This window comes from Colletotrichum orchidophilum (assembly GCF_001831195.1).
Source record: "Colletotrichum orchidophilum strain IMI 309357 chromosome Unknown Scaffold_36.1, whole genome shotgun sequence".
NCBI classification, from domain to species: Eukaryota; Fungi; Ascomycota; class Sordariomycetes; order Glomerellales; family Glomerellaceae; genus Colletotrichum; species Colletotrichum orchidophilum.
Genome location: NW_019172992.1, coordinates 141085 through 168841, shown reverse-complemented (window position 1 = coordinate 168841; position 27757 = coordinate 141085). Strand labels below are relative to the sequence as shown.

Here is a 27757-nt window from a genome sequence, read left to right as displayed (position 1 = left end):
TGACTCCGACCCGCCCAACTCACTACCGGTGTTAAGAGGTGCTTCATCCCGTTGTCGCCCGGCAACATTACCATCAATATCACCAGCTGAAAGCCTCTCTTTTCGAGAGATGCACTTGCCAAGGATGATATCCTAACGAAGAATTCCAAGAACAACAGAATATTGGCCTGGCCCGCCAGTCTTGCATCCGCAGCGCTCATCCCTTATTACCGAGCCCCTCTCCGTCACACACGCAGGCGAGGCGTCACCGACCTGGTACTGCGACTTACAGGCACGGTATTCGTACTCTACCAGCCACAATGAACACTCGCCCACCTATCGAGACGGCGCCCTCGACCGTGGTACTTTCCGTGTCGTTCAACAATGATGCTAGTTGCTTCTCAGTTGGTCTCAACTCAGGAATATGCAGTAAGTTATGGAAGTCGAGTAGTGGTCACTTGAGATCTCCAACCATCCCTGACATCCGGTAGTCTTCCATACCAAGTCTTGCCTTCTCAAGGCATCCAGAGGTTCGCACTCACCCCTCTTCAGTCGCTCTTATACACATTGAGCTGACCTTAGCATAGACTTCAACGCTGGCATCGGTCTAGTCGAGATGATGGGAACCACGAATTACCTAGCTCTCGTCGGTGGCGGCAGACAACCCAAGTTTAGCAGCACCAAAGTATATATCAACCCATTCAACCCTCCAGGACTAAGCTAATTCCTCGCGTAGACCATTATCTGGGACGATATGAAAGGTAGAGTGGCCATAGAGATCGCCTCTCTAACACCAGTGCGGGGCGTCCGGATCGGTCGAAACCGGATCGTCGTTGCGCTCCAAAACAGCGTTCGCGTATACTCGTTTGCAAAGCCTCCCGACCTGCAGTCAGTGTACGAGACCACGGACAACCCTCTCGGCCTTGTTGCCATGTCAGACAAGACCATTGCATTCCCAGGCAGAACGGTTGGCCAGATCCAGCTCGTCGACATTGGAACCGGCAACGTCAGCATCATCCCCGCTCACTCATCTGCCCTTCGGGCTATTCAAGTAAGCCCGGATGGTGAGCTTCTGGCCACAGCGAGCGAGATGGGCACTCTCATCAGAGTCTTTGCCACGAGCAACTGTGCCAGGCTCGCCGAGCTGCGGCGAGGCGTTGATCCGGCCACCATTTTCTCCCTCGCCTTCAGCCCCGAGGGCACGAAGCTCGCTTGCACATCAGACAAGTCGACGCTGCACGTGTTTGACGTCCCGCACCCTAAGAAGCCCATGACCGCGCCGACCAGCCCGACGGTGTCGCAAATGGCAGGATCTGGTATTCTCGCGGGCAGGCCGGCCGACGATGGCAAGGGCCGCTGGGGCTTCCTGGGCAAGATCCCCCTGATGCCGCGGATGTTCTCCGACGTGTACTCTTTCTCGTCTGCACCGTTCGAAGCAGGTGATGACCCCCTGATCGGCGGCCTGCCCATGTCAGACCAGACGACCCTTGGAACAACGAGACCACAGAAAGGGGTCATCGGATGGATCACGGAGGACAGTTTGGTGATTATTGGCGCCGGACATGACGCCAGGTGGGAGAAGTTCGTGATATCCAAGGGCGAGGACGGACGCCGATACGTCGTGCGAGAAGGTTGGAAGCGATACTTGGGCAGCGCTTCATGATGAGACGTTTCTAAGGCTGGCTCATGGGAGTCATGCTGCTATTTGGTTTAGGGCATGGTATGACTGACATACGGCGTTGATCATGGACAAACAAGGCATTCAGGGACATCAGCGATAGCATCGCTTCATTTATTATTTGGTATTATTCATATCATCGAGACTATGGCGATTTACTTCTGTTCCTACTCCTCCTTGTGTGAAGCCGCTCATCATCACGATCTCTACGCCTTTTATGCTGGCGTTCTTCCGAAACATCGCGATCACGATGCTGGCGCTCCCTCCTCGTGTCCCCGTCATCGCCCCGATCCCGGTCCCGGTCCCGGTCCCGTCTATCTCTGGATCGATCCCTATCTCTCCGACCCCCATCATCCCTGTTCGCTTTCCCATCATGGAGCTCGTCTCTACGAGCGTGCCTGCGTGAACTCCTGTTCTCGTCTCTGCGATCCCTGTCATCAGGCGTACCATCGCGGCGAGACCTCCGGCTGCGATGCCTGTCCTCGTCGCGGTCCGCATCCCCCATCTCCTCATCGCTATCGTGCCTGCGCGACCTGTGCGATCGATGACGATGCTTGTGCTTTCTCCTCCTCTCAGACTTGTCATCCCGCCGCCGCAGCGCCTCCTGGATCTCGGCCTTCTTCTCCTCGATCAAGAACGCCTTCATGGGGTCGTCCTCGTCGTGGTCCCGAATCAGCAGCGCAAGCTCCCTCTCCTCAGGTAGCATCGGCCGCTGCTCCTCCTCCTCGTCGTCGTCCCCAGACCCCTCGTCCGTTTTGTCGCCCCCTTCCTGCTTCAGGACCGTCGCCCAGTCCACCTTGCCCTCGTCCGGGTCCTCGTCGTCGCGGAACTTGTAGCGCGCGTGGTCTACGCTGATCATGCGGCTACCACCAATTGTCGCACCACCGAGGTTGTCGACGGCCAGGTCCGTACTGCGCTGGTCCTCGTACTTGAGCCAGCCGAAGCCCTTGGATTTGCCCGTCTCCTTGTCGCGGGCTAGCTTGAGCCAGACGGGCTCGCCGAACTGGGAAAAGATGGTGATCACGTCGCCTTCGGACATTTCGTAGGGGAGCCCGCCAAAGTAAATGTACGCCGTGTCGCGGTAGTCGACGTGCCAGGAGCCTTCGGGGGAGCTACTGCCTGTCAGCGCATGATTCTCAGTCTGCATGGGGGACGACGCCCTAGTGACTTACATTCCATTTTCAATCTCTTTCTTGTTGAGCTCCTGGATTGCGCGAATCTTGTTCATGCTTGCGATGGTGAAGCAAGCTTGAGAACCACCTCAGCTTTCGGCAGATATCAATTTCGTGATAGGCGGCTAGGAGTGTGAAGCTCCAGTTCTGCGAGGCTGAGGGTAGCGGCATTCCAAGCTTCAAAAAGCTTCCCGTCTCAAAAAAAAGAAGAAAAACGCCGATGTTTTGGTTGGTCGCCATAGCACTGTCAGTGCGTCATCTCCCCCAAATGCGCCCCAAGACGACCCCTAAAATTACACTTCAGGACTTAGCGCACGCGGCACCTCACTGAGGTGTGCTGCAATGTCACTGCACCATTGCATAGTTCCAAGATAGCTCGGGAAAACAGCCGGTCCGGACCTCAAATTCCCCGACACTTTGAGGAAGGGGCATGAGAAAGCGCATGTGAGGTGCCAGTAGTCGTGGGGAGAATGCGGCCGCCCGTTTAAATTGAGACTCCAGCTTCTGGATACATTATCTTTGCTCCGGTTCAAGCCGCTTATTTTACTGTATCTCCTATATTGAACGCCACGGGAAACTCCTCAATCCAGAACACTTGTTGGCCTGCCTACCTACACCGCGACTCGACGCGTCTATTTGCATACGCATAAAGCTGTCCACTGTCAACCCACCCACTTAGGTTCCTGGACCAAAACACCACGTCCCGAGACCCACGATTTGACCGTCCCCCCTCATGCGTCCTCCTCAGCGACGAACACAATCATGACGGCAAGCGCAAATCGGGTGTCGACGTACACCTCGGCTTCCGCCGGGTCAGACGGCCGCAATGGAGAGAAGAAGGACCTCTGGAGCTCCATGCTTGACAACGTAGCCAGCAGCAAACGGCTCCCGGAGAAGAACATGATCGTTCTGGGAGGTTCGCCAGAGTCGCAAAAGGAATTCGTCGAGTCCCTGTCGCATAGCAGCGAGAAGCGAAGCCTGGATCGCAACAGCTCAAAGACGCCTCCCATCGCAAACAGCTTCGCTCTTGGTTATACCTACTACGACGTCCTGGATGCCGATCAAGAAGGTTCGTCGAGAGCTCGACTTGGTTTCTCCTGATGCTGACTCCTTCTCTAGACATACTTGCGCGGATCTCCCTCTACATGCTTTCGAACCCCTCAGACTCGTTCCCGAAACTGATTCAACCCCTAATTACACCCGAAACGATACCGAACACCCTAATGGTCGTGCTTCTTGACTGGTCTACACCACACTTGTGGATGCGCCAACTGAGGGAATGGATCTTGTTTATGCGGAGCATTCTTGAGAGCTCGAGCCACGAGTGTCAAGCGACTATGGAGGAAGTGATGGTCGGTTGGCGGGATAGGGGTAGGGGAGGCGGCTCGACGAACCTCGATGGCACGGGAGCAACAACCAGTGAAGGCGACGTCGCACTGCCTCTTGGGCCCGGCGAATGGGAGGAAGGCATAGGTTTGCCGCTCTGCGTCGTCTGCCAGAATGTGAGATGATGTGCCATGCCGAGAGATCGATCGTATGGATGCTAATGAACTCGTAGGCGGAGAAGATGGAGGGCCTGGAGAAGACGCAAGGGTGGAAGGAGGGCGATTTTGACCAGGTTTTACAGTATCTCCGGACAGTGCTGTTGAGACGTACGTTTGCCCTTTCTCCAAGGTCAAAGGCCATATTAACACTGTTTCCCCAGACGGCGCATCGCTCATCTACGCCACACCGAACGTCCCTTCATCCATACCGAGTCTGGTGCACTCGAGTCTGGGCATCACCTCCCTACTAAAACGGCAGCCGTTGAAGCACAACGTGATCGACAGAGACAAGATCCTGGTCCCGCCAAACTGGGACTCCTGGGGCAAGATCCGCGTACTAAGGGATGGGTTCGATGTCGAGGCCACCAGTCAGGGCTGGTCGCATGACCTACAGTCAACATTCCCCTCACCCGCGATGACGACTGAAGGTTTGAGCATTCTGGCCAAGGCAAAGGCAGACGGAGACTACAATGGCGAAGTTTCGTCCTCGGCAGTAGCGCCATTCGAAGACTGGATACGCGACCTCAGCCAGGCCGGCAGCGCAATCTCGTTTGCAGGCCGGGACGGCGACTCGTCGCAACTGGAGATGTCGTCAACCGATACGCAAGAGTTCCTCGGCTCGAGTTTACAGACTCTGGAGACGCACCGCAGCCGAAGTAACGACGACAAGAAGGCGGATGCCTCAAAGTCAAGAACGGGACAGCGGACCGACGAGTCGGACTCCAATGCGTTGCGGCAGGGAGCTGATGATGGCAAGGTCAGCCAGCACATTGGGCCTGTGCAATTTAATATGGGAGGCATCCAAGTGGATGCCGACGACATGGTGCAGCGGCTTAAGGTGAGAACCCACCCACTCAGCGCCGATGTGAGGTGAACTTTGAAGAGGGCTGACATTGAGACGCAGGACCGTCAGGCATACAGTGCTGCACAGGACCCCACCACGCCACCTGCTGACTCCGCTGAAGAGAATCCTGACGAAATGGACAACGACAAGCTCCAGGCTTTCTTCAGCGGTTTGATGAACCGCAAACAACCTGCAAACGGAAGCCCCCGTGGCGGCTCGTAAGTAGGCTGATGGCGAGCGAAACTGGGAGATGGGCCGGACACGCGCGTTCTCGTAATCGGCCCGTGACATGGCCGACGTCGATTTTAAACCTGGCCAAGCGGTTAACTTTATACCCAATCGGTCTTCTTTTGAGAGTGGTCGTGTTGAATTTGAGAGAGTGTGTACCATAACTGATGGAGATTGGCCACGAAAGAAAGCGACGGCAAGGGAGAGAGAGTAACTTGCCTCCTTCGATACATGTTGGAGAAGGTAATAATTACCTGGACGAGGCGAGACAGTGGCGGCGGTTGAGCGAGATTTAGTCAGGCGAGCAATTAGTCAGTCAGTCGCTGTAGAATAGATACCCCGATTATGACAATGGTATGCGTTTGGTGTTAGTTTCAAAGAGGTGGCCGGCCGGACATCGTGGCGGCAGAGTTGGGGTGTCTTTGAAGCTGGAAATCCCGGACGAGGGTTATCCACTTGTACTCAACCGATATGCAACTACGAATCTGGTTTTCTCTTTGGTGATGCGTTTCTTGTCGATTCCCTGATGTGTCCTTGAGTTCTTGATGAGAGTCGAAGGCGTCGTTACCATCTCGTTTGCCAGAGTCCAGGAGGGAGGGGGCGGGCTGTCCAAGTCAACTTGAACCGCCACCCTACCCTACCAAGCTAGAAACAGAGCTCTGCGCGAAACTGAGCTCATTTGTGTTTGATTCTCATCGATAGGAGTCACTCTAAAGTCCTCGTAGATGACTTATAATACATGCACACCATCTAGTGAAAGAACGGCAAAAAGTTGAATTCTTGAAGGAGGCAGCAATATGGGCAAATTCCTGATCCGCGGCGGTCGAAACCCTGCTTTTCTTTCCATCCTATCTCTCGTACCATCCGGTAGGCTGTCCCAGAGCCTTGCACTTCTCTGCCTTATTGGTACTTTGATGAGATGTTGGACTGTTTGAGGGGGCGGTGTGGTGGCTATAGTCGAGATGTTGAAGGGCGTGTTTTGGCACGCTTAACGTTGAGAGAAGTTGTAAATCATTCAAGAATGACCCCTAGCGAAGATCGAGACGGCCTTGATCCAAGTTATGCCAGAGATGCGAGATCTGTATGGAATTCCAAAAGTTCTCTTGGCTCTATGCGATGAGCAGAGTCCCGTGATAACTCTCCGCATAACCTACTTGATGTGAGCGCCCATACTTCACCCCATGACCACAAAGCCACAGTCTCTCTCCCCCCATTGAGAAGCACCCAATCGCAAAGCCCTCACATTCTTAAGTCTCGATTTGAAAAGACAGAGTTCAGATTCACATAGTAGCTCCAGCTACATGACTTCAGCATCAAATCACGCCAACCCGCCTTTGCGGACCCTTCGACCAATATCAACCCACCTTCTCACTCCCTCCTCTCCGTATGCGCGCCCGCCTCCTCGGCCGGAACATCCGGCCCAGGCCCCTGAAGATGCGTAAGAGCCGCATCCTGCACCGTCTGCCTGTGTCCTTCCTTGCTAACCCCGTTCACTCCACTCCCGCCGTTCTGCCCGTTTGTCTCTTGTCCTCCGCAACACGGAACAATGACACTAGTCTTGTTCTTGCTGGTGGGCATATCAAGCGCCGGATTCGAGGTGAAGAAGTCTGCGGGACGAATAGTGAGGTGATGGATTTCGACGGGCCTGTATTAAACACACGTATCAGTCGACAGTGTCATGTGGGATCATCATGGTAGAAGGAACTAGTGAAGCAATGCGAGAGGAAGAGGAAGAAGGATGGGGCAGATGCGGCAGAGAACTCACATCACAGGCCAATCCTCCACGCGGGGATTATGCGTCAACCCAAACACGCTCCAGACGACGGGACTGCTCTTCCTGCCGTGGACGACACCGCTCTCACCATCCCCATTCGCCTCACGCTCGTCATCGAACCAGTCCCCTCGTTGCACCATATCCCACACCCCACCAACTTCCTCCCGACTCTGGTTCGTATACTCCCCGGCGGCCCAAAGCTCGTCGTCACGGTGGCCTGTGATCCAAACATGATGCCGCGCGTACTTGGCCCTCTTGGACACCTGGCTCGTCTCGTCCGCCAGCAGCAGCTGCGAAGCAGACGGCGTGAGCTTAAACCCCACATTCCGTCCCGACATGGCATTCTTCTTGGTCCTATTCTCAAACTTGATCACCCTGTTCAGCCTCGGCTCCGCATCGATCCAGCTCGCCCGATCCACGGCCCGCTTCCGAATCTCGTAGTAGTTCCCGTACGGGTTCGTCTCCGGGTTCAGCGGCACGGGCACGCTCTCCTCCACCACAACGCGCGTGTCTCCCTCGGCGTACGAGTCCACCGCTGGATCGATGCGCACGGCGAAAATGTGCTGGTGGTTCTGCGCCAGCACGCCCGGGGCCACGACGGCGCCGTACGCCGATTCCGTCTTGCCCTCGTCCACGGCCACGACGCTCATGATGCCCGTCGCCCGCGTCTCTAGCGTGATCCCGCCCGCCGTGTCGAGCTTGTACGCGAATACGTACTCGTAGTTGGCCAGCGTGACGACGCACTGTACAACCAGCTCCCGCAGCCTCGTGACTACGGCCCGGTTCGTCCGGAAGTTGGTGTGCTTCCACCCGATGCCGTTATCCTGCTCGTGGAGACACACCACCGCCTTGGCCAGGGTCGGGTTCCCCTCCGTGTCAGCCAGCAGGGCGTCAAAGTAGTGTATTGCGCCAAGACAGTCACAGCCGAGCTCGAAGTTGTTCGCCACGCGCCCAAAGCCTCCGTCGCCGAGATCAAAGGCTTGCTTGCGGTGGAAGGGCGGACGAGGGTCGCCGTAGGGGACGGTCAGCTCGCTGTAGCTCAGACGATACAGCACCGGACGATTATCGTAACAAAGGTCGTATAGCACGGCGCCCTCGCGGGGGGTGAAGCCGAGACGGAACCGCCACTTTTGCCACTCGACGAGGTTGTCCGGGTGGATTTCAAACGACGCACCTTCGGGCTGGGTGATGTTGATGGGCTTCAGATCCTCGCGCTGCGGGACCTCGAGGAGTTCGGGGATGTACTCGGAGGAGACGTTCTTGACAAATAGAGACTTGGGCTCCGAGGCGCGCGGGTGTGGAGCGAGGCCGTCGCCCGCGCCGCCAGTGGCGAGTCTGTCGATGCGGAGGATCTTCCTGGTGGCCACGTCCATGACGGGGATGATGGGGATTGGGTACCCATAATGATTCGAATCGACATTGTTCTTAGAGGCGTCACGCGCGAAGACGAGGCCCTGCATCAGGCGCGCGATGTCCCCTTCGTCGGCGTCCGGGCCACCGTAGGGCCATGGGTCTATGGTGACGGTGAAGTTCTTCGGGAGGGAGAACTCTGCCATAGCATCTTTGAACATTTGAGATGCCACGCAGGCGTCTTGGAATATTGCAAACTCATCGCTGGAAAGCATCAACGGGGTGGTTCCCGCTGAAATAAGTTCGATAGGAGACAAGACTTACGGGGTATAGCTGGTCTGTGATTGTGGTGCTGCCGCGGTTCTATCGATTTCCCGGCCAGTCTTCAGGTCTATCACGGACTGGGTATACTCGGGCGTCTTGCCGCCTCTGATGACATCGTACTGAACCTTTGCTCGACGTGGAGGCCGCGGTATTTCATCCATGAGTTTGCCCGCATGCTCTGCCTGAAGATACGGCACGAGTTCATCCTTCTTGGGTTCTTGCAGAAAGATACATCTGAAGAAAAGCGAAACGTCTGAGTCGAAGAGCTTGGCGACAATGTCTCTTGCTGCCCTGAACTCTTCTCCAGACAACGCCGTCAAAGGATGAGGAGCCATTCTGAATAGAAGAAAATTGTCTGCCACTCGAGGTAGCGATATGGAGTGAGTAGAGAACCTTATAAGAAAATGCCTTGGTTGATATCGGGCTTATCTAGACTTTCAACGGGTAGCTACCTTCAGATGTCGTGCGGGGATCTTGCAGCAGTCCGATAATAGGAACCATTCATCCAACAGTGCAGAAGGTCCATTGATAAATGGCTCGACATATGAGCATAGGCGCGCAGCTCGGTCGCTGAGTTGGTCACAAACTCGGGATGGAATGCAGATACCCCCGGTGACGGTGACGGTTTACTACACATGGTCAGCGCCTTATTATTATCCAGTGAAAGGCGCAATGTTACGATGGCGGGGTAGAGGCCGTTTTGTTGAACTAACTGAGTGGTGGGATGGCGGGGTACCAAGTCCACAAGCACCCGATTATCCAATCGATTGCTCATCATCCGTGGTTTTCTCCAACGATTTGGAGATCTCGTCTTCTTTTCCGGGGGGGTCCAATGCCATATGCGGCAGGTCCATGCGGCGCAGGCCACCGTCGGCGTCCTCCTCTTTGCCTCTGAGCGGGAGGATGAGCTGACTGGGTAGAAAGACACAATACGCTTACTGGATGAAAGCTTGACCCGAACCCATGATTACTGTGTAATCTTATCCGTATGGTTTACCAAAATACGCGAACGTTGTCCCGTGTCATGGACCTTGTGGACGAATACGATATATGAGACTTAAAGTGACCGGTCTGAACCGTGCCCAGAGGCAATAGGTGTGCATTCCCCGGGAGAGTGGTGCTGCGTAAGATTAAGATTAAGCTGCTTCCTGCAGCAGCCGATATTTGGATCTCGGACGGTCAATAAGGAGGCTGATAATCCCAGCTGGCTTCTACGAAAGTAGCAGGACCAACTGGCCTCACACAGTGAGGCCTACGAGGTGGAAATGGATAGGTGTCACAACCTAGCTGTTGTCTCCGCGGGGAGGCTAACGCGGCGCGGTACGAATATTGGTGACTTTGTTACAATCTGGACATGGCTGCTTGATCAAGTGAGAGGAGTCGTATTGGTGCCACTTCGGTACTCGAGACCTCAGAAATCGCATAACGGCTCAACGACAAAATGACGATCAGAGACAGGCCCAGTTATCCTATAGAGTAAGTAGCCAGACAGGAGTTAGTAGCCAAGGAAGGATACAGCCCTGCCTTGACAAGAAGCTAGATGGGTTGGGATATCTGGAGAGACAAGGTCGGCATGGAGGACAACAGGCTGCCGCCTCACAAGTCTGTAGCTTTGTGAATGGCTCTACCGTTCAATGGAGGCGACCGAGGCATTGACCGTGTTGATGGGCTGCTGACCACTGACGAAAGGACTATAGACGACGGAACCGTGCATCATCGTCCGGAGTGTGGCAAACGACGTTGGGATTGCAGCTGGCCAGCCGCCCCTGTTCCACCCCCTAACCTGGGCGACCTCTGATTCTGATCAACCGTCGTTCGCCTTGGTATGACTCGATCCACAAAGGTAACCGCACGGCCGGGAACACCAGGGGCTGTTGTAAATGCCGCGGCTATGGGGGGTAAGGTACTGGGGTGCTTGTCAAAGAATAAGGAACCAAACAGTTTGATGGCTGAGCGGGATGTGACGGTACAACAGGTTTTGCTCGCTTCGATTGACTCGGATTGGTGCTTTGTCGGTCACGGTGGAGAGCGTCAGAAGTTGCAGGCGACGACAGAGATACAGCCGAGACCAAGCCGTGCGTGCTCTGGAGAAGCCCTGGAGATCGGGTCATGGCCATCCGCAGGAAGTCGAGGCTGAAGCATGGAGCATCCGTTGCGATTCTGGAGACGCGCCATGAGGGAGACTAGCGTAGCCAGCACAGGATTAGACTGTCGGGGGCTTTTGCGTGCTTCTTGGGGGCGTTCTGAAGGTTGTCCAAACTTTGGGGCATCAGCCGAGGTGGAGGGAAGCTCAGCCCCAAACGTGGGTGAGTAGGGCTGATGCTGTCCTTGCGGTTGGCTTCCACTGTACGGATACTGCTGGCATTTGCGCCTGGTGTGATATGGCTGCACCTTGATTGACCAAGTCCTGTCAACGGACAGATGGCGAAGCGAGACATCTAGACCCGCCAAGGCCTAGATATCTTGGGTACACCGTAAAATGTATCGTTTTGCGGCTCAGTGGCATGGTCGGGACGGACGTGGACGGCAGCTGGGAAAAGCGGAGGACGGAAGGACCCTGCCCTGGACGAGGAAGTGGCTCCTGATTGCGGTCCTCTGTACTCTTGGTGCCTTGGTGCCTTGGTTCGTGAGAGGAGGGGCGACACGGTGGCCGACGACAGCGAGAAGCGAGACTCGAGAGTGAGAGAATCCGATAGGTAACGCTAATAGATGCACCTTCCTGAAGTATCTACTGATAAGGTAGGTAGTCGATCTAGGTACTATTGTATGTGTGTGCCTAGCACCCCAGGTACTTAGCAAGCCTTGGTATTCGTAGAGAGTTGGGAAGGAGAGAAAGACACTCCCTGCCGTTCCTGCTTTGCGGTCGTCCAATCAGAGACGGAGACTGACCTGCAGATGGATGCCCACCTATTTTGGGAAGGGATCTATCCAGGGTGCTGTGGGTACACCCTTCTGAAACGCACCAATTTATCTGATGTCGTGATGGCCCGGGGATCTCCATGATGCTCGCTCTGCGGCCTGCCAGTGGCCCAGTGCCAACTTTTGATTTTCATCTTCTGCGAAGACCGGATGCTCCGTTGATGGGCCTTCTTAGTTTTGTAACTCGCCGTGCACGCTGCCCGCTTCTCCATGTTGGTAATATGGATACGCCGATGATGATGGACAGAAATCCACAATTGCCAATCACCAAAAGCTTGCTGCGTCCCTTGTCTATACGTGTCTCGAAGCGAAATCGAGATACATGCCTATCGAAGCAGCAGTACGTACTACGTCCTGCTTAGGCGACAACACGTGTAAAATGCCAACGGTATCTGGGTACTCTGTACATTCCTCGGACGGACTAAGTCATGCAGACTCTCTCCCTTTTCAAGACGTGGCATTGCATTGCGTGGGCGACAGAGACGAACTCCGCAGAGGCCAACAGATTCCGCGTCGACTTTTTGGCGGGCAGATGGATTGACTTTATTTTTTATTTTTGGGGTTTTGGGTGGCACGGGGTTTACCTGGAGGTCAAAAACTGTCCGATCTTCTCGGCTTATCTGACTTAGACCCGAGCTGACAAGCCCGGCCCGGACTAGACGTGAGTTTGACGCAGACGATAGAGGATTCGTACACCTACCTAGTACGCTTCACGGTATGATGAGGACTCGACTGGACTCCTCTCGAGTCTTACTCTTCCGTCCTTCCGTTGTTCCACCCGGCAGCTCTTGCCGGGGACAGATCCCACACACACTGCTCATTCCTCGTCCCACGCCGCCGTCCCGCCAATATCTTTCGGATTTCTGCGCATGCGCATGCGCGTCCCTCTGTCGCATTGTCTCGTTCCAAGTTGTGTGTCGGCCACGGGTACTTGAGAACGTGCACATCGTCCAGAGTCTAGACTCATCTGTCGCTGGGTACTTTCCGGACACATGCGCGCAGAAGACCCTTGCTGGATTTTTCCTGTCTTGTCAAACCGCATGGCTGATTATGATCCAGTGGCATATCTCCTGCACGGTGCGTTCAACCCGATATCAACGGAAGCGCCTCAGTCAGCGCCAGCACCGACGTCGAATATCTGCCAAGGTGCATCCCCGGTGGCAGAATGTGCTTGATGGTGTTCCGTCGCCTGGCGAAGACTGGGTGGCATCCGCACCAGCCGGCCGGAAGCACATTGCGCAGTAGTGCATGCGAGACCCATACCGAGTACAACACACAAATTCGTACAGAGTGAGGTACGTATCCGTAAACGGGCCAAGTTTTTCAGATTCAGTTTGCCTGCTCAGTCACCAGTGTTCAAGGAGGGAACCTGGAAAAGACACAGGGAAGGCAGGGAAAGCAGGGGGAAGGGGGGACCACAGCGACCTTTTTCGGATTGCGACTCGTCCAAAAACTCCCATTCTCCCTTGCAGCATCCATGCACGTGCCATGTGAGGTATTGAAGACCAAGCCAAGGGACGGTACTCCCGCACACAGCTCGTGCCAAGTTTGCATTCCCCTTTCCGCCCCATCGCAGAGCTTCTCTCGAGGATCGCTGCCTTTCGCTGCGTGGCTGCATACAATCACAATCACAAGCAACATATGGATAACCGCCGGTCCATTCTTTCAGAGTCAGACTAATTGCACCATTAGTACGGAGTATACTGCACAGCCTGCCGCTCTCTAAGTACCGAGTCCCATCTTACCGGGGCGGACACTTAGGCCAACATCCTGGCGTCATCCAAGGCGTGGCCTATCGCCGCAGCCACAGCCGCATTCGCATCTTTTTCTCCATCTCACCCGCCCTCGCGGCTCGCCATCGCCCCTGAGGCACATTCATCTTGCCAGGGCCAGGGACAAACAGCGGTGCAATCGCCCAATCGAGACCCCCCGTAAAGGAGAGAGAAGATTAAATCAGAGAAAGAGAACAAGAGGAAAAGGCCCCCTTGCTCTTCTACACCCAAATATTTCCAGTCCCTCTCCTTCTCCAAGTCCCAACCGACACCTCAACCACAACAACAACTTAGGCCTGCTTATCTACGGATACCTGAGAGAGCTTCAATTCGCAATCCCTTGGTAAGCCACAACCCTCTCTCAGATCGATCGCCGGAACTCTATCCAACTCCTCCCCGACCAACGACGGCCCCATCCGCGAGGTATGTTCCTCGTCTGCCATTACGTCCTCGGGCCCCACGCCACTCTATCCGCTACCCAGCTCATCCCTTCACCAACAAAACCTTGACAGGCTCCCTCCCCTTTTCCCTTCGGCCCAGACTTTTGCGACTTCATTTACCTGCCAGCCCTACCAGCTTGCTTTCACTTACCCTCAGCACGGAGCCTCAACCTGCTGCTTATTTTCCAATTCTCCTAATCAGTCCTAAACTGACATGATCTTTCCGACTTTCGCAGAAATCGTTCCGTCATAGTAGGAAATTCTAAGCTCCTCCCCACGACTTTCTACAACCCACCCCAAATCCGGCGCCTCCAATATTTTCAGGGACCACGTCGCATCCGACTCTACCTACGACGACCATTCCTTCGCACCCTTACAATCCAATTGTACGACTTGGCGAAGCGAAACTTTGCCTTCCGATGACTTCATAATCACCAATTGAAATCATTTCAAGCCGCAACTCTCTTTCACACATACACACACACAGAGGCGCGCGCGCGCGCACACCACTATGCTCACTCCTCGGAGAGCCGTCGCGGTTGCCGCCTTCCTCCTAATCATCTTCTATCTAATTTCCTCCTCCCACGACACAACAGCTTCTACAAAGGCACCAGTCGCCGCCTCCAACCATGACACGACAGACCCTAAAAAGTCTTCATACGCCTCTGCGTCCCCCGGCAGCGAGATCAAGCCCTCTGCTCCCAAGGTCGCGACGCAAAAGCCCATGATGGACATGTCCAAGATGTCCCTGTACGACAAGCTTGCATACCAATACCCCTACGATCCCGAAACGCGCTTCCCGGCCTACATCTGGCAGACGTGGAAGTGGACACCCGCCGAGCAACAATTCAACTTCCGCGACCAGGAAGCTAGCTGGTCGGAACAGCACCCTGGCTTCGTCCACGAGGTCATCACCGACAAGGTCGCAGTCAACTTGTTGCGCCTACTCTACGCGTCCGTCCCCGAGGTCCTCAAGGCTTACGATGCTCTTCCTCTACCCGTCCTGAAGGCCGACTTCTTCCGATACCTGATCTTGCTCGCACGTGGCGGCATCTACACCGACATTGATACCTATGCCATCCGTTCAGCCCTCGAATGGATTCCTGAGCGCATCCCACGCGAGAGCGTTGGTCTCGTCGTTGGCATTGAGGCTGACCCCGATCGCCCTGACTGGAAGGAGTGGTACAGCCGTCGAATCCAATTTTGCCAGTGGACAATCCAATCCAAGCCCGGCCACCCTGTCCTGCGCGAGATCGTCGTTCACATCACCGAGGAAGCTCTGAAGCGCAAGAAGGCCGGCCTGTTGAATAACATTCTCGACAAGAACGTTGTCGAGTTCACCGGCCCAGCCATTTGGACAGACATCATTTTCAATTACTTCAACGACCCCCGATACTTCAACATGAAGGACTCCAAGGGAGCCATTGACTGGCAAAACTTCACAGGCATGGAGACATCCAAGAAGGTGGGCGATGTCGTGGTGCTCCCCATCACGAGCTTCAGCCCCGGCGTGCAACAGATGGGCGCCAAGGATTATGATGATCCCATGGCCTATGTGAAGCACGACTTTGAGGGTGAGTTTATGCGCATCCCGATTCTCCACACTGAAGCTAACACATGAATGCAGGTACCTGGAAACCCGAAGAGCTCCGCCACATTGGCGAGCAAAAGGAGGACACTCCAACCCACTACGTATGAAAGTGACGCCAAAACTTTTCTTCCGCCACATGTCTCTTTTTACCATTTGCATCTCCAGCGGCGTCCTCACCCACGGTCATGGGTTGGGCATGTTTCAGAAGTCGCGTTTCGTCTTTTTGTTGACTTTTCTTTATTTTTGGTGGCATCGGCAAGAGGAGCGACCAACGTACTGCATACCCCAGGAAAACGGGAAAAGCGTAGAGCTTTGTTTTGGCATAGAGTCTAATCACATTGTTCATCGGTCTGACATACAAGTGGAGGGATAGCAGAGAGGAGATCTCAAGGAATGGGTTAGGAGAAGGGCAGCAAGGGCAGAAATCGGTACTCTTAGGCAAGCGCCCGGCGTGGCAAAAGTCTACAGAAGCTTAACAACAGCTGCGGTACTCATTAGCATCGTGGTGCATATACCCAAGGTAGTCTGTGAGCAAATGGAACAAATTTGAAATGCCGAGCTATGCACGATAATAACCGTGGTGTGCACACCAAAGTGCTTCTGGGTTTTGAGTGTGTACGCACGCATACGTCCATAGATGACCAAATGCATGCACGCTGGCTTCAAACCCGTCCAGGTCTCCGTCCTTTCTGCCGACTGCTCCGACTCTTGGTTAGAGTTTTAGAAACGAAAGGGGTATGTCGTGGCCTGGAATCCCGCGGAGGCTGGCATCGCGCGTCACCGTCACAGCCCGCGGCTCTTTTTATAGGAAGATGTTCCCTGCCGCAGCGGGTACGACCCCGCAGCGGGTTCTCCGCATTAGCTAGAGGGCGGGGAGCTGCCCCCCCCCCCTCTGCCAAGGCACGTACCCCCGGGCCCCAATTCGGGTTGGCAAGGTATGACGGAGGAAGCGGCCAGACGCGGGTGGTCAAGGGAGAGAGAGGACTGGATGGACGGACGGACGAAGAGGAGGGCCGAAAGCCAACCTTTTCCCCCCCGCGCCCTGCTCTCCGAAGAAACGACACCCAGACGCATACGAAGGAGGTTTCGTTCTTTGGAAAGAGAGAGAGTGAAAGAGAGTGACAGCCATGATACCGTCGTAAACAGGCCTCTTTCGGATACCACGTTTTGCTATTTCTTCGCTTTTCTCGAGATCCGTTTTTTTCTGTGTTCATTGGATTTAACCTCTGTGGGCTGTGAAGCCGAGGTCGAGCGCGGGTAAAGCTTTCTAAAGGACAGAACGATGCTTTCGACTGTTGGGTTTACTCGATTGGCGGCAGGCGCCGTGACGCGGACTGCGGCGCGGAGGAGAGGTACGGGATTGGGATTGCACGCCGTTCTTGGGCAGCGGAGGAGATTATCATCGGGTTATGAAGGGTTGAGTTTCAGTCTTGGTCCTGAGGAGGTGAGTTGCGGTCTCTTTGCTTGTTGAGGAGTTGGTGAGGACGGACTTCTGCTCTGCTCCGTTCTGCTCCGCTCAGCTCGAGTGAGTAGTGAGTGAGCGAGCAGGTCATCGAGGGAGTTGCAATAATTTCGGTATGAAGCACTGAAGCTTCGTGACGGCACTTCCGTCAACCCGACCTCGCTCGCCAACTAGAGAAAGCAATGTTTTGTGAATACAAGTCTAACACGAACACCAGCCCCCCCTCCTCACCCAAACAATCCCCCAGCACTTTTCCCACATCGTCTCTCAATACGGCGACCTCCCCGCCGTCATAGCCCGCAGCCCAACAATCACCACATCCTCCTCGTCCCCCACCACCGCCGAGACAACGACCCTAACCTACGCCGCTCTCGACACCCTCTCAAACACCCTCGCCCACGGCCTCCGCGCTCAAGGCGTCCGCAAAGGCGATCGCCTCGCCGTATCCCTCGGCAACGGCGCCGAATTTGCCGCGCTGACCTACGCGGCCTTCAAGCTCGGCGCCGTGCTGGTTCCGCTGAACCCGGGCTTCAACGCCAAGCAGGTCGGCGCCGCGCTACGGCATCTCGGTGTCGAGGTGCTCGTGATTGGGAAAGTGACGGATCTGCCGTACAAGCCGTGCCGGGGGCGGAGTAACCTGGAGCTTTTGAGGACGCTGGTGCCGGATTTGGATAAGGCGCAGGGCGTGGTGGAGAGCGAGGCCGTGCCGAGCTTGAAAAGGGTCATCGTGTTGGATAATGCGGCTTCGCATCCCGTGGTGGGATTCCCGGGCGGGTTCAGGGCGCTGACGCCGTACGAGGAGGTCCTGCTGGCATCGGGGTCCGCGGGGCGGCGGCCGGTGGTCCCGGACGCGCCGCTGGAGGCGTCGGACACGATTAATATCCAGTTCACGTCCGGGACGACGTCCCAGCCGAAAGCGGCGATGCTGACGCACACGTCGATCCTGAATAATGGGCACCTGATTGCCGAGAGGATGGGCCTGGTGCCGGGGGACCGGATCGTGGTGCCGCCGCCGCTGTTTCACTGTTTTGGGTGCGTGCTGGGGTACATGGCGACGGCGACGACGGGGGCGGGGATCTTGTTTCCGAGCCCGGCTTTCGATCCCGCCGCGACGTTGCGGATGGTTGCCGAGTATGATGCGACGGGGTTGTACGGGGTGTCGACGATGTTTGTTGCCGTGTTGGAGGCGTTGGCGGGCGGAGGGGTGGTGACGAAGGGGGAGATGCCGGGGGGCTTGCGCAAGGGGATCGCGGCGGGGAGCTCGGTGCCGGAGAGTCTGATGAGGCGGTTGTACGAGGTGCTTGGGCTGCGGGATCTGGTGATTTGTTACGGGATGACGGAGACGAGTCCCGTGAGCTGCATGACGGCGCCCGCGGACGGGTTTGACAAGCGGACGGGGAGCGTGGGGCGGGCGATGCCGCATACGGCGGTCAAGATTGTGGACCCGGCGGATCGCGGGAGGGTGGTGAAGCGCGGGGAGAGGGGGGAGCTTGCGGCGGCGGGGTATTTGGTGATGAAGGGGTACTGGGGCGACGAGGAGCAGACGGCGGAGGTGAGGCGGGAGGAAGGGGACGGGCGGGTGTGGATGTACAGCGGCGACGAGGCGCGAATGGACGAGGAGGGGTATGTTGAGATCACGGGGCGGATCAAGGATTTGATTATCAGGGGCGGGGAGAATATTCACCCTCTCGAGGTGGAGAATTGTCTTTTCCAGATGGAGGGGGTCAAGGAGGTGTCTGTGGTGGGCGTGCCGGATGAGAAGTTGGGAGAGAACGTTGCTGCGTTTGTGGTGTTGAAGAAGGGGTGGAGGGGCGACGGCGACGGCGAGGGTGGGGATGTCGGAGGAGAGGGAGGGAAGAAGGTGATTACGAGGGATGAGGCGAGGGCTTGGGTGAGGGAGCACTTGTCGAGTCACCTTGTGCCCAAGCATGTTTTCTGGGTGGACGATTATCCCAAGACGCCGAGTGGCAAGATTCAAAAGTTCAAGCTGAGGGACATGGCCAAGGACTTGCTCGAGGGCAAGTAAAGACTCGGCATGGGCTCATACGAAAATCTACAGTAGAATAAGTCATCACATTGCGCATAACCAGCGCGCGTGTGAATTTCAGGTATCATGTTGTTTTTGATTTAATCGAAAGTCGAACTGATCAAAGCTAGTGCTCAACCTTGAGTGAGAAATCCACATGCGGTACGCCTTGGTGAATGGCACTCGTTGAAACAATGTCGACATCTGTAAACAAGTCAGTATACCCATACGAACGACACCATGAGACAGACCAGGAAACGACTCACCATTACACACGTAGTTCTCGACGTTCTCCAACGTCAAGCCCCCCGAGACCTCGACCAAGAACTGCTTCTTGCCCGCCCACTTCTCCTTCAAACTCTTGGCCGCAATCTTCACCCCCTCGCCGGTAAAATTATCCAGCATAACAACGTCCGCTCCCGCCGCAATCGCCTCGTCCGCCTCCTCCTCGCTCTGCACCTCAACCTCGATCTTTAAGCTGAACCCGCCCACGCTCTTGGCCGCCCTGACCGCATTCGTGATGCTCCCCTTGCTCCAGACGTGGTTATCCTTGAGCATAATCATCGAGCTCAAATCATGCCTGTGCGCGTCGGCGCCACCGACGAGCATGCCGTACTTCTCCACCAGCCGAAACCCGGGCGTCGTCTTGCGCGTGCCCGCCAGCACGCCCGCGTACCCCGCCGCGCGCAGGTTCACCAGCATCCCGCGCGTCATGCTCGCGACGCCGGAGCACCGCGCCAGGGTATTGAGCGCCACCCGCTCGCCGAGGAGGATGCCGCGCGTAGGGCCCGTGACGGTGGCGACGCGCATCTTGCCCTTGGGGTTGTTGTTTCCGTGGCCGCGGAGCTCGACGTGCGAGCCCTCTTTGACGTGCCACTCCACCGCGCAGCCGCACTGCGCAAAAACCTCGTCGACAAAGGGGCGGCCCGCGACGATGCCGCCGGATTTGCCCCAGAGGGTTGCCGTGCGCGGGGCGGCGCCGACGACGAAGCCGCCGTAGTCGAAGGAGGGCGTGTCTTCGGCGAGCCAGGCTGTTACCATTGTCTTCCAGCTTGGGGGGAGGAGGTGCTCCGGAGAGCCGTGCTCGAGGGGGACGTCTTCCATTGTTGGGATGTGGTTTGCCGGGGGGAAGGGGGGGGGGGGAGGGGAGGTTTAGTTCGGTTCGGTCGATCGCTTAGACGGTGGTGATGTCGTGTAGGTAAAGGTGAAGAGATGGAGTCGTTAGGGGTATGGGGTTCGAACGAAGCTGAAAGGAAGATGTCGCTGATGGAAACAAGGAGGGAATTTGTATGACTGAATGCCTGCAAACGTTAATCGCCACGGGTCGGAGTCGTTGACGTTGTTGCCGTTGCCGGCTTCTGTCGGTGCCGTCTTCTGCCGATGGTGGGGTTAGCGCCGGCACCTGGGCGGGGTAAGAAAGCAGCTGGTGCCGACTGGTCATTGAGGCCCTTCTTCCTCCTTCCCAGGACTTACACGGCTGGTGAGCTTTACTAAGCTTTCTTTTTTTCACGGATTGTGCCAGGAAATCTACAAGGAACCAAGGAATACCAACACTGAAGGCAATGCAATTTCATTCTTTCTATTCAAGCTAATATAACCCAAGGAAAAAGCAGCCTCCGTCATTCCCGCCCTTCCGTCCAACAGTCCACTCAACTCCGATCCGCACCAGAAATTTGGAAAAACGTTCCCCTATCCTCTGCTTCACTGAAAGAAAACTCGTCAGATCCGCAGACAAACCCGTTGGACTGTATTGACCCAGACCTCGAAGACTCGGTCAATACCCCAAGGTCAGAACTATCATGGGAGTGTTGCCGGTCTTTCGAGTCGTCTGTCTGGACTTGGACAGCATCATCATCGAGCCCGGGTGACAGCGGCGCGAAGTCGTCAATCGACTGTTGGCGGATGGGGCGGAAGTTCCGGTACAGCTCCGTCTGGGCACCTCGCACGACGTCGACGGTGACGTCGTCCTGCCCCCGCCGGTTCCGCGTCGTCGGATCCGCTATCGGCGTTTCCGATTCCGAATTGGTGGGATTTTCGACGAAGCGTCTTTCGAGTACGCGCGGAAGCTGTAGGCGGAAGTGCTGCTGCTGCTGCTGCACGTTGTTGGCCGGTTCTTTTTCTTCCTGTCTGTCAACTTGCGACGGGACATGGTCGAAATCTGAAAAAAAAGAGATGAGTTTTTGGTGCAATTTCTATTAGTAGGCAAGGTGTTTGTTTCGGAAGAAGTACTTACACGGAGAAGGCACCATGTGGCCAGGATCGTTAGGGAACAGGACGCCGTAGACGGCATGCCACTGCTGCTCTTCGTTCCCTTGCCTCTGCTTTCGGATGTCGTGTTCTTGCTTTCTGGTATATCCCGCCGGCGGCAGAGATGAAGTTAGGTCGCATCTTGTCGGTTCCAGCAAGTGATCATGAAGGTCTCCCTCGGCGCGGAACACCGTGGCGCACCGAGAACAATAAACAGGCAAGGCATGGTGTCGGTAGATGTGTTGCCTGTTGTATGCGATATGAGATTGCTCGTCTTTGAATTCAAGGAGGACGGTAATGTGCTTACTTGACTTCTTTCATGTCCAAGAAACCAGATTCTGCGCAGGACTCATTTCGGAAGCGCCCATCGGGGTCTCGCTGGTAGAACGGGCAAGAGAGGGTCTTGGATGGTGCATTCGAGGTCCCGTGGTGGAGACCTGGCTTTCGTGGTGGCTCTTCTGCTGCAGGATCAAACTCGACGGGCTCGGAAGTCGATCTCCCATGCTTTGGAGATTTTGACGAAGAGCCGCAATCACAACGTGGCTGGACAAGCGTCGGACGTTCGTGCTTCCGTTTCGGAGATGGAAATGAAGGAGTGGATGGGGAGACCTCGCCTACTCGGGGTGTGTTTGACTTCAGGCTCTGGTTCAACAAGGTAGCGAAGCCGTTTATCAAGGTTTCAGCTGCTTCCATTTCTGACTTTGTCTTTGGATAGCCCTGAGAATGGGTGATTCTCGTGGATGCGTTCCCCAGACCACCAATGGTGATGTCAAAGGATATAGCGTCCGAAGAGCAGCGGTCTCGCTGACCACCTGCATCGTCCAAAGCATATGCCGGAGAATGTATCCCAGAATCACTGCTCCGGGTGGCTTTGCATCCGCAACCCGTCTCTCTACAGCCACCGCCGCAGACATTCGTTGATTGTCTTTCCCATGGGCGTGGTGGTCCTGTCGAGCATGCATGACAGAGCACTCTGTGAGATTCTGAGCCCCATCGGCATGCTTCTGCAAATTCACAGAGTCAGTACATGCAATAGTGGTTTTTTGTTTTGAGCCGTTGCCTACCCCCAAGAGCGTCCCTTTCGCCAGCACGCGGTCGTGATGCCTGACGCTTGCCCTCACAATGGCGTTGCTCGCGCTTCTCCACGTAGTACGTCGGGAAAATGAACATGGCTGCTAGAAACAATGCCACAGAGAATCCGGCCACCAGACCGAAGATGTCGGAAGACATCCCCAGATACTCATCTCTGCGCTGTTGGCAGGGTGGAGTTTGGCGGTATTGCGGTTTCCAAGAAGTCGACATCTTATCTCCATGCGCTTCGACTCCAGGACGAGGAAGGGGCAAAGAGTCCAAGAAGAAGTGGACATGCAACATTCAAATATACGATCAAAAGTCTTATGCTTGCTTCGTGCGGAGAAGAGTCTCAGATCTAATCACCGTTTGCAGATTGTCTTGGACGTTGAGTCCCGATGTTGCGGATGAGGTTAGTCTGCCGATCATCTGCAAGACTAACGGGCAAGCCACGCATCTCGAAGGTTGCGCTCGGTAAGATATGACATGGGACGGCTCTTAGGGTAAACGAACAAGACCAAAAGATAGCCGAGGACAAAGCCAAGGGTGCTTCTCAATGTCATCATAGATGCCTTCTTCAGGCTCAACATCGGATTATCAAGTCGAGTTTGAAGACGAGTGCTCCAAACGTGCGATGAAGATCAATTACGTGTTATTTACTGCAGGCCATGGGTTAATCTACTTCCCATAAAGCATTGCTTCCCCCAAAGATGAGCCTGGAAAGTTTCGACTGGCATCCTACTTTCCGTTACGCAGAATCCACGTCCACGGCCGAACCAAGCCCAACACCCCCCGCCTACTGGTGCTCCCAAGGTCTATACTGCTTCTTGCAGCGCCGAATGTAGGCTCTATTGTCCAGCATGTACTCGCCCTCCCGACCAAAGAAGTAATAGTGCGAATAGTCGTGCGCCCTCGTGTACCACCGACACTCGCTCGCCGTGCCAGTGTCTTCCAGGGCCGCTAGGGTTCGCTCACCAGGCGTCTCAAAGTAGCCGACTTCGCCGTCGTTTGCGATGCCAAAGACGTATCCGTCACAGAGGACGGCGTACGACGCCTGATGCTGGATTCTGAGGCGAGCTGGCCCCCATAGCTCGTTGAACAGCGCGTGGACTTTTTTGAGGCCTTCGGTGCCGGTTCCGCCGATGGCGCTGTGGCAGTTTGTCCACTTGCGGGATCGATGGTATTGTGCGTCGACTCCGGCGGCGGCGGCGAGGCCGATGATGGCAGCGATTATGTTTGATAGTTTCTGGTGAAGGGGGGGTTTTGGAATTAGCATAGCAACGTGCAAGACGATCCTTGGTACGGATAGTGGAGGTGGCAACGAACCATGGTGTCTGAGTTTTTTTTTTTTTTGATATTCTGGAAAAAGGGTGAAGGGTTTCGCGAAGAAAATTGAAGATACAGAATGGGAAGGGTCTAATAGCTTTTTAAGGGTCGAATATATTGCCACAGACAATACCTTGGTGGTGTCGGTTAGTAGGAAGGTTTTCAGCCCATAAGGTTGAGGCTGAAAGAGCGACTTTCTTATGAACCTGATTGCTGTGAACCCTTGGTACGATTTACAACTGATCCGGCAAAAGTATAATGGGTGCACCATACTTCGTCGGTCTGTGGCTGAGCAATCTTTTGGACATCTGAGTCACTCGGTAAATTTGATGAATAGCTCCGGCGAGCAAAAGAGCATTGCGAGTTCTGGCTAGAAAGCTAGAAAGATCGGCGACGAAGAGTTTAATTCGATGAGAACAAGTGACCCTGAACTTTATCCGGGAGGTTGCGCTTAGGTGTCACTCTTCTCTAAGTATTATACAGCCAAGTACCAGAACCGTCCTCAACCTTATTCAAACCACGAAATAAATACCACTTCCTAATCTACAATATATGCTCCTCTTTGCCCAGCAGTATCAAAATACTGAATTTTCCATACCTGAATGTTGTTCGTGTCGTCGATCCGGACACCATGCTGCTCATTGCACTCCGATAGATGTTATCGCTTTCCAGAGGAAGAACCTGCCTGCCCACAAAAAATATCTTGGTGTACTGAATATACCTCTGATCATGGTGAATGATCCTCTTGAATGTAAAGGAGGATGCTTGCGTCTCTCAAAGCCTCCTTGGCCAACTGCATCAGCTTCATGTCAGGGACTGCGTCAACCAATGGTTTAAAGCCTTTTGTCACCGCTATCACCGCCATGTATACCAATTTGCAACAGAACGTCTCTGTAACATGAAATGCCCATAGTTTGTATGTGATCGATACCTCTAGAGACCGAAAGACACTTACTTGACAATGTTCAAACCCAAGATTGGATATCGGTGTTGACCAGACCTATGAAGCCGATCACCGACGTGACTGGTATTCGGAACTCCAAGTGATCCACCGTTTCTCGTAGACTGCTTAGTGATGCTGAAAAACGGAACCGCGTCTGTCTGAAAGCTGTCCGCACCAATTGGCGTCCGCTCGGAAAGCTTGATGGGATGCCGGATTATGCGTTGTCATCGGAAGAAATCTCGTTGAGGTAGCTATTCCGTGTCAGCTTACGCACAATTCTCAGTGGGGTTCGACCTGCCTCCACAGAGCCAGATCAATTATCCACTGATGGCAGGCCATAGCGGTGCTGTTCAATTACTCCTCCAGCTTATCTTGACGCTTCTTCACCAATGCATCACTGCCTCCCAATTGGAACTTGCAGTGGCTGGCAGACCGAAATGCGTGACATTCTCAAACAAGATGAACGGCGGTCGTAAACCATTAGCTGAGCATGATTGTACGACCTCTGAAATATCAACAGTGTAGCTGCATAGTACTTGTATGTGGGTAGTTGGGCTCGCGAGACCGTTGACGAATGCAATGTTTGCGGCAAGCATCCGCCACCCCGCGAGATATAGCTCGTGCCGAATTACTCAGCCGCCGTCAAAGTCATTCTTGGCCTCATCTGGTGCGGCTGAGTTTAGCTGCCGGATTTATCAAGAAACGCTCTTGCAAATCAACCACACAATTGACAATTCATATGGCGTTCGAGACATTTGTCTGTGACTTATTCAATCTTTTATTGAACTGGATTCGGCTACGTTCCACCATGTCCAGGGGGCCCCGAGTTCATGTCGACTGGAAAGAAGTTGAACAGATCTGTCGTGAGTACGTCAAAGTTTAAATCAGGGAAGGGGTTTCCCACTGAGCCAGTCCCGGACATCGGCATGTTGTAATCCGTGATAGGTTCCGGCTGTGGTCGGTAGGCCCTGTTGCTGAAGAAGATCAAATCATCCGAGGTGGCACCTCTGTTCTCTTCCAGCGATGGAAACTGTATGTTGGTTGGGAAGCGATCGTCGGGCCACGACGGCGACGAGTCGGCAGAAGCAACGTCCAAGAATGCGGCCGAGGATTTGGCTGCATTAATGGATTGCTCAACCGCCCACACGATTCGCTTGATGGAACGTATGGCGTTTGTCACTGGGTCGTCCCCAACCAGAGATCGTAGACAGGAGATGGCCATCTGGATGAACTCCAAGTTATGTGGATGCTTTGCTGGATGGCGCAAGCTGTCATATAAAAGCACAGCACACGAAGACTCGATAAAGAATGCGTGGTATCGCCGGGTCTAAGGTTGATGAGTAAAGGTTAGTTCGTTCTCTCCTGAAGATCACCCGTCAGAGACATACGTTGCATTTTTCGGGACCTCGAAGCATGTTGCTGGTGAAAGCCAGTGCATCTTGTGCAGCATCTGTTGCGTGTCTGCAAGCTTGTCGCAGCCAGATATCGCCTATCCCGCCAGATCCTTCCCCAGACTGTAGAGCAGCTTCGGCAATCAAAAATGGCCGGAAAATCAGCAGAATGGCATGGAAGTATACTTGGTGAAAGTCAGCATGTAATTCATACAATGAAACGGGTGTGTGGTTAACCGTACCGTTGTGTAGAAGAAGGCTCGTCTCGGCATTCCCAGTATTCCCAACATCGCCCCGTTCTACAGAGGCGGCAGTCCCCAACCCCCACTTCTCGCCATACTGACGGACGTGACCATAAAGCTTCTCGGCTTTTCCATACAACTGACGAAGGGAGTCAGTTCTTCTGTTATATATCGATTCCATCGCCTCCTCAAGAATGTTGGCGAACTGGCAAAGTGCCATCAACGTTTGTTGTCCATCTGGATAGGGGCAAGACTCAAAATCCGACTTTTGCATCGAACTGCGTCTTCCGACTACCAGGCTGAGCCAACTACGCATACCAATTGTCAGTCTACGGTACACATGGAAAGGGATCCATGACTGATCAAAACGCAACTCACATTTCGAGGAAGTAAAGAGACCATAGCGTCACCAATCTTCCCTGAACTTCTTCCTTTCGTGAAATCGCACTTGTGGTCCCGGCGTGAAGGCCCATTGATAAAGCCTTCCGCGTTGCGATGCCACTGTGCAAGTAAGCAGAGTTGGGACGACCCATGTTCAGCTGATAATGAGCCATGAGAATCGAAAATTGTATCATCGGTAGAGTAACAGAATCCTCGTATATCGCCGCTTCCTTTTTAGCGTGGATAAATAGCGATTCTGCAGCGTCGGTCTGCGAGGTGCTCAATGCCCCCAACGCGAGCGCAGCAAGAAACACAGTCTTTCTTTGAGGCTGAACATTTGTGTCGGGGGTATAGTTGAACAAGGTTGGAACCATGTCGTCAAGCTCGGAAGGGGTGAAGAAGGGTAACGATGACAAGTGAGTTGTTTTGAAGTGCAGAACGAACTCTTCTGCTTGTAACAAAGACACGGGACAGCTTGCGGGCTGAGCTGGTTCAACGTTGATCTTCAGCGGCATGCCAAAGAATATGTTCCTCTGCATGAACATGTCCAGCCCCGGCCCTCCCTCCTGGACATCTCTGGCATGGTTCTGGCCATACTGACCGGAAAGCAGGCCTCGATGAATCTGCTGCAGAAAAGCCGAGTTTGAGGAAGGCCCATAGAACAGCTGTGAGCTATCGGTGGACTTTGGCGCGTGGTGCGCTGCAGCGACGCTGTGATAGACTTCGGTTTGTGCAACATGCTGTTGGTGTTCTTCGACTGACCGCTGAGAGGCGACCTCGTCCCGGCGATTGCGCTCAGAACCCGGGGTGGATACACCGTGGCCAGGCTCGGCATCCGTTGCCGTCGCTGCGGCCCGCTTTGATGACAGTCGCACGCGCGGTTTGAGTCGATAAACGCAATCGGATGGCTTGTTCTCACATTGTCGACAGGGTTTGTGACCGGAGCACTTAATCTTGCGTCTACGGCATGGTTCACACGCCTTGGGAATCTTCCCTCCGAATTTGCTGGCAGGCTGCATCCCGCTAACTCCGAGATACGCGGCCCCAGGCGTC

General features: G+C 54.8%; 10 protein-coding genes across 10 annotated transcripts; 4 read left to right on the top strand and 6 right to left on the bottom strand.

Moving 5' to 3' along the window:
* Positions 1 to 158: 158 nt before the first annotated feature.
* CORC01_05239 (WD repeat domain-containing phosphoinositide-interacting protein 4) lies at positions 159 to 1642 on the top strand (the record flags this gene model as incomplete). The annotated part of the gene is made up of 4 exons (XM_022616883.1): positions 159 to 408; positions 471 to 509; positions 567 to 664; positions 716 to 1642. Coding segments are annotated over 4 exons (1314 nt in total), but the record flags the coding sequence as incomplete, so codon positions are not given.
* Positions 1643 to 1802: 160 nt separating this feature from the next.
* Positions 1803 to 2885, bottom strand: CORC01_05238 (RNA recognition domain-containing protein; the record flags this gene model as incomplete). The annotated part of the gene is made up of 2 exons (XM_022616882.1): positions 1803 to 2769; positions 2830 to 2885. 2 exons carry the CDS (start codon positions 2883 to 2885, stop codon positions 1803 to 1805), a joined length of 1023 nt encoding a protein of 340 aa, XP_022476587.1.
* Positions 2886 to 3591: 706 nt separating this feature from the next.
* CORC01_05237 (dynein light intermediate chain) lies at positions 3592 to 5439 on the top strand (the record flags this gene model as incomplete). The annotated part of the gene is made up of 5 exons (XM_022616881.1): positions 3592 to 3898; positions 3949 to 4331; positions 4388 to 4481; positions 4535 to 5211; positions 5278 to 5439. The coding sequence occupies 5 exons, from the start codon at positions 3592 to 3594 to the stop codon at positions 5437 to 5439; spliced, it is 1623 nt and encodes a 540-aa protein (XP_022476586.1).
* Positions 5440 to 6813: 1374 nt separating this feature from the next.
* Positions 6814 to 9228, bottom strand: CORC01_05236 (copper amine oxidase; the record flags this gene model as incomplete). The annotated part of the gene is made up of 3 exons (XM_022616880.1): positions 6814 to 7090; positions 7211 to 8833; positions 8894 to 9228. 3 exons carry the CDS (start codon positions 9226 to 9228, stop codon positions 6814 to 6816), a joined length of 2235 nt encoding a protein of 744 aa, XP_022476585.1.
* Positions 9229 to 13289: 4061 nt separating this feature from the next.
* Positions 13290 to 15722, top strand: CORC01_05235 (glycosyltransferase sugar-binding region containing DXD domain-containing protein; the record flags this gene model as incomplete). Its single annotated transcript, XM_022616879.1, has 6 exons — positions 13290 to 13307; positions 13574 to 13743; positions 13950 to 14007; positions 14281 to 14410; positions 14621 to 15598; positions 15652 to 15722. 6 exons carry the CDS (start codon positions 13290 to 13292, stop codon positions 15720 to 15722), a joined length of 1425 nt encoding a protein of 474 aa, XP_022476584.1.
* A 1175-nt stretch (positions 15723 to 16897) lies between these two features.
* Positions 16898 to 19103, top strand: CORC01_05234 (AMP-binding enzyme; the record flags this gene model as incomplete). The annotated part of the gene is made up of 2 exons (XM_022616878.1): positions 16898 to 17059; positions 17295 to 19103. The coding sequence occupies 2 exons, from the start codon at positions 16898 to 16900 to the stop codon at positions 19101 to 19103; spliced, it is 1971 nt and encodes a 656-aa protein (XP_022476583.1).
* Positions 19104 to 19230: 127 nt separating this feature from the next.
* CORC01_05233 (nicotinate-nucleotide diphosphorylase) lies at positions 19231 to 20207 on the bottom strand (the record flags this gene model as incomplete). Its single annotated transcript, XM_022616877.1, has 2 exons — positions 19231 to 19307; positions 19370 to 20207. 2 exons carry the CDS (start codon positions 20205 to 20207, stop codon positions 19231 to 19233), a joined length of 915 nt encoding a protein of 304 aa, XP_022476582.1.
* A 545-nt stretch (positions 20208 to 20752) lies between these two features.
* Positions 20753 to 22652, bottom strand: CORC01_05232 (uncharacterized protein; the record flags this gene model as incomplete). The annotated part of the gene is made up of 4 exons (XM_022616876.1): positions 20753 to 21261; positions 21337 to 21596; positions 21658 to 22354; positions 22415 to 22652. The coding sequence occupies 4 exons, from the start codon at positions 22650 to 22652 to the stop codon at positions 20753 to 20755; spliced, it is 1704 nt and encodes a 567-aa protein (XP_022476581.1).
* Positions 22653 to 23217: 565 nt separating this feature from the next.
* CORC01_05231 (uncharacterized protein) lies at positions 23218 to 23750 on the bottom strand (the record flags this gene model as incomplete). Its single annotated transcript, XM_022616875.1, has 2 exons — positions 23218 to 23667; positions 23748 to 23750. 2 exons carry the CDS (start codon positions 23748 to 23750, stop codon positions 23218 to 23220), a joined length of 453 nt encoding a protein of 150 aa, XP_022476580.1.
* Positions 23751 to 25486: 1736 nt separating this feature from the next.
* Positions 25487 to 27723, bottom strand: CORC01_05230 (C6 zinc finger domain-containing protein; the record flags this gene model as incomplete). Its single annotated transcript, XM_022616874.1, has 4 exons — positions 25487 to 26017; positions 26079 to 26266; positions 26324 to 26631; positions 26702 to 27723. 4 exons carry the CDS (start codon positions 27721 to 27723, stop codon positions 25487 to 25489), a joined length of 2049 nt encoding a protein of 682 aa, XP_022476579.1.
* Positions 27724 to 27757: the final 34 nt, after the last annotated feature.